This window comes from Lactuca virosa, chromosome 5, assembly GCF_052849685.1.
Source record: "Lactuca virosa cultivar CGN04683 chromosome 5, Lactuca_virosa_CGN04683_v6, whole genome shotgun sequence".
NCBI lineage: Eukaryota > Viridiplantae > Streptophyta > Magnoliopsida > Asterales > Asteraceae > Lactuca > Lactuca virosa.
Window position 1 is genome coordinate 334,228,976 of NC_136430.1, and position 2,426 is coordinate 334,231,401.

At 33.3% G+C, this 2,426-nt stretch overlaps 1 protein-coding gene across 1 annotated transcript; it reads left to right on the forward strand.

Moving 5' to 3' along the window:
• The first annotated feature begins 1,101 nt into the window (after positions 1 to 1,101).
• LOC145115661 (glycine-rich RNA-binding protein-like) lies at positions 1,102 to 2,078 on the forward strand. Its single transcript, XM_079052008.1, has 2 exons — positions 1,102 to 1,291; positions 1,563 to 2,078. The coding sequence occupies exons 1-2, from the start codon at positions 1,178 to 1,180 to the stop codon at positions 1,917 to 1,919; spliced, it is 471 nt and encodes a 156-aa protein (XP_078908134.1). The 5' UTR covers positions 1,102 to 1,177; the 3' UTR covers positions 1,920 to 2,078.
• Positions 2,079 to 2,426: the final 348 nt, after the last annotated feature.

Consider the following 2,426-nt stretch of genomic DNA (forward strand, 5'->3'; position numbering starts at 1 on the left):
ATAATTAGATAATTACGTCGAACTTTTAACATAAAAACTAATTTAATTATGATTTAAGGTTAATATCATAAAAAAAATTATATATAAAGTTTTTTTTTTTCTAATTAAATTTTAACTTTATTTTTCTTTGAAAATGATTTTGTATTTCAATTTGGCCATTTAGCAGTGTATTGGTAATATTTTTGGTTTTAAACATTTTTTTTTGCTGGAAACCCCTTGTTTTTTTTAAGAAAAAGATATCAACTTTTTAAAATTTTTTTTTTTTACGAAAAAATTTGTTAAATGTGTAAGTTATAGGTTTTTTCCAAAAATAAAAAAGTTTGAGAAATTTTTCGTAAAAAAGATTGTCCCTAACAGAAAGATAACATGTTAAAATGGAAAAATCGAAAAAGAAAAGATAAAAATACAACTTTTTATTTCTAAAATAAAACAAAATGAAGATTAGATTTAATTAAAAAAAAACCAATATACAAAGTTTTTTTTTTCTTTTTAATAATAATATTAACCTATCATATAATATATTTTTATAAACTTATTTAAAATATGTTATTGATATTTGTTGAGAGTTAATAATTTGTTTATATACCAAACTTATAATAGAATAATTAAACCTCTTAGAAATTTATATAATCATATTCTAATTTACAGAACGCTTAACAAGTTATTGCAATAATAAAAATATAATTATTGTTATTTGTAATTTATAATCATATTCTAATTTGCAGACTTAACAATTTATTGCAATAATAATTATATAATTATTGTTCTTCGCTAAGAGTTAAAATTTGTCTATATACTAAACTAATATGGAATAAATATCTTATAAATTTATATAATCATGCACAGAACGTTTACCAAATTATCGCAATAACTTTTTTTTTTATTTTGTTACTTAATTCACATATTCTAATTATATTGTAGTAATTTACGTGAAAAATAAAAAAACAAAAAAAACTCTTAAAAATGGATACGTTCGAGCGTATACCCCATAACCCCAACCATGGTTAGAGCAACAGCAAGCCAGAAGCGCACTACGCACCGCGAACAGGTTAGCAAATCGTGGTCAATGGGAACCTCCCTTCGCCTATAAAAGCCCACCATTTCCACTCTTGGCAACTCACACTCGCTTTTCTTCTTTCAGAGCCTCCTCTCAGCTTTTCTCTCGATCCATACATACATGGCTTCAGCAGACGTCGAGTACAGATGTTTCGTCGGTGGCCTCGCATGGGCCACTACTGACCAATCACTTGAAGAAGCATTCTCTCAATACGGCGAGATCATCGATTCGAAGGTCCGTTTGTCGCAGAGTTCGGATTCGGATCGATCCCGATTCGGCTCTGTTTGACAAATCACACGATACAAATCTCTCTGTTACTGTTACTGTTACTATGGTTTTCTTGATCTGTTACTATTTGTGTTACTTTTACTGATATCTAAAGCGGTACGTTCATCCTCTTCTGTTATAAGAGACGACGATCGATCGATTTTATGATGCAGTTTCAGTTTGTTGAATACGAATTATTGGTTTCGGATCCTGATTGTGTTTTTTTGGTATTGTTTAGATCATCAACGATCGGGAGACTGGCAGATCTAGGGGATTTGGATTCGTTACCTTCAAGGAGGAGCAAGCTTTGAGAGACGCGATCGAAGGGATGAACGGCCAGAGCCTTGACGGACGTAACATCACCGTCAACGAGGCTCAGTCCCGCAGTGGAGGCGGCGGCGGTGGCGGTGGATTCCGCAGCGGTGGAGGCGGTGGCCGACGTGAAGGCGGATACGGTGGAGGTGGTGGTTATGGTGGCCGCCGTGAAGGAGGCGGTGGATATGGAGGAGGACGTGACCGTGGATACGGCGGTGGTGATGGTGGAGCCCGTTACTCCAGGGGAGGCGGTGATTCCGAAGGAAACTGGAGAAATTAGATTAGATATTCATTTGTAGACTATCGGGATCTGGTTTGGTATTTTCAATTTTCGCACTGTTGTTGTGTTCTGTTTTTGATCTGTTCTTAGTTACCCTGCGTTTTTATCAATTGCTTTGAGAAAGCACAAGTTATAATGAAAAAAAATATGGTTCTGGTATATCAGTTCCCCTTAATTATGTCCATTAAATGTTGAACTTGATAGATTCGAATTAACCAAATCCAATTAAAGCCATTTCTCGTGTTCTTCAAGGTGGTTATGGTACTTTTATTTTTTTTAATTCGTGTGGTGTTTGGCTATTTTAATTTCAAGGGGGGGTTTCTTTACATTTGATTTGATGATAAAGATCCGTTTTTTTTTTTTTTATTAAGCAAAGAAAAGCCGGTCCAGAGCTTTTGTTTATTTCACTTTTAATTTTTCTTTTTATCTTTTAAATAATAAGATCTCTTCTAAAATTGGTAAAAGATTACGCACTGATTTTGTTGATACCGACTCGAGATTGCACGA

Bases quoted from the DNA above. Each gene is read 5' to 3' on its own strand.
- LOC145115661 (XM_079052008.1), top strand. From the start codon at position 1,178: ATGGCTTCAGCAGACGTCGAGTACAGATGTTTCGTCGGTGGCCTCGCA. The intron at 1,292-1,562 runs GTCCGTTTGTCG...GGTATTGTTTAG, and splicing joins GCGAGATCATCGATTCGAAG to ATCATCAACGATCGGGAGAC.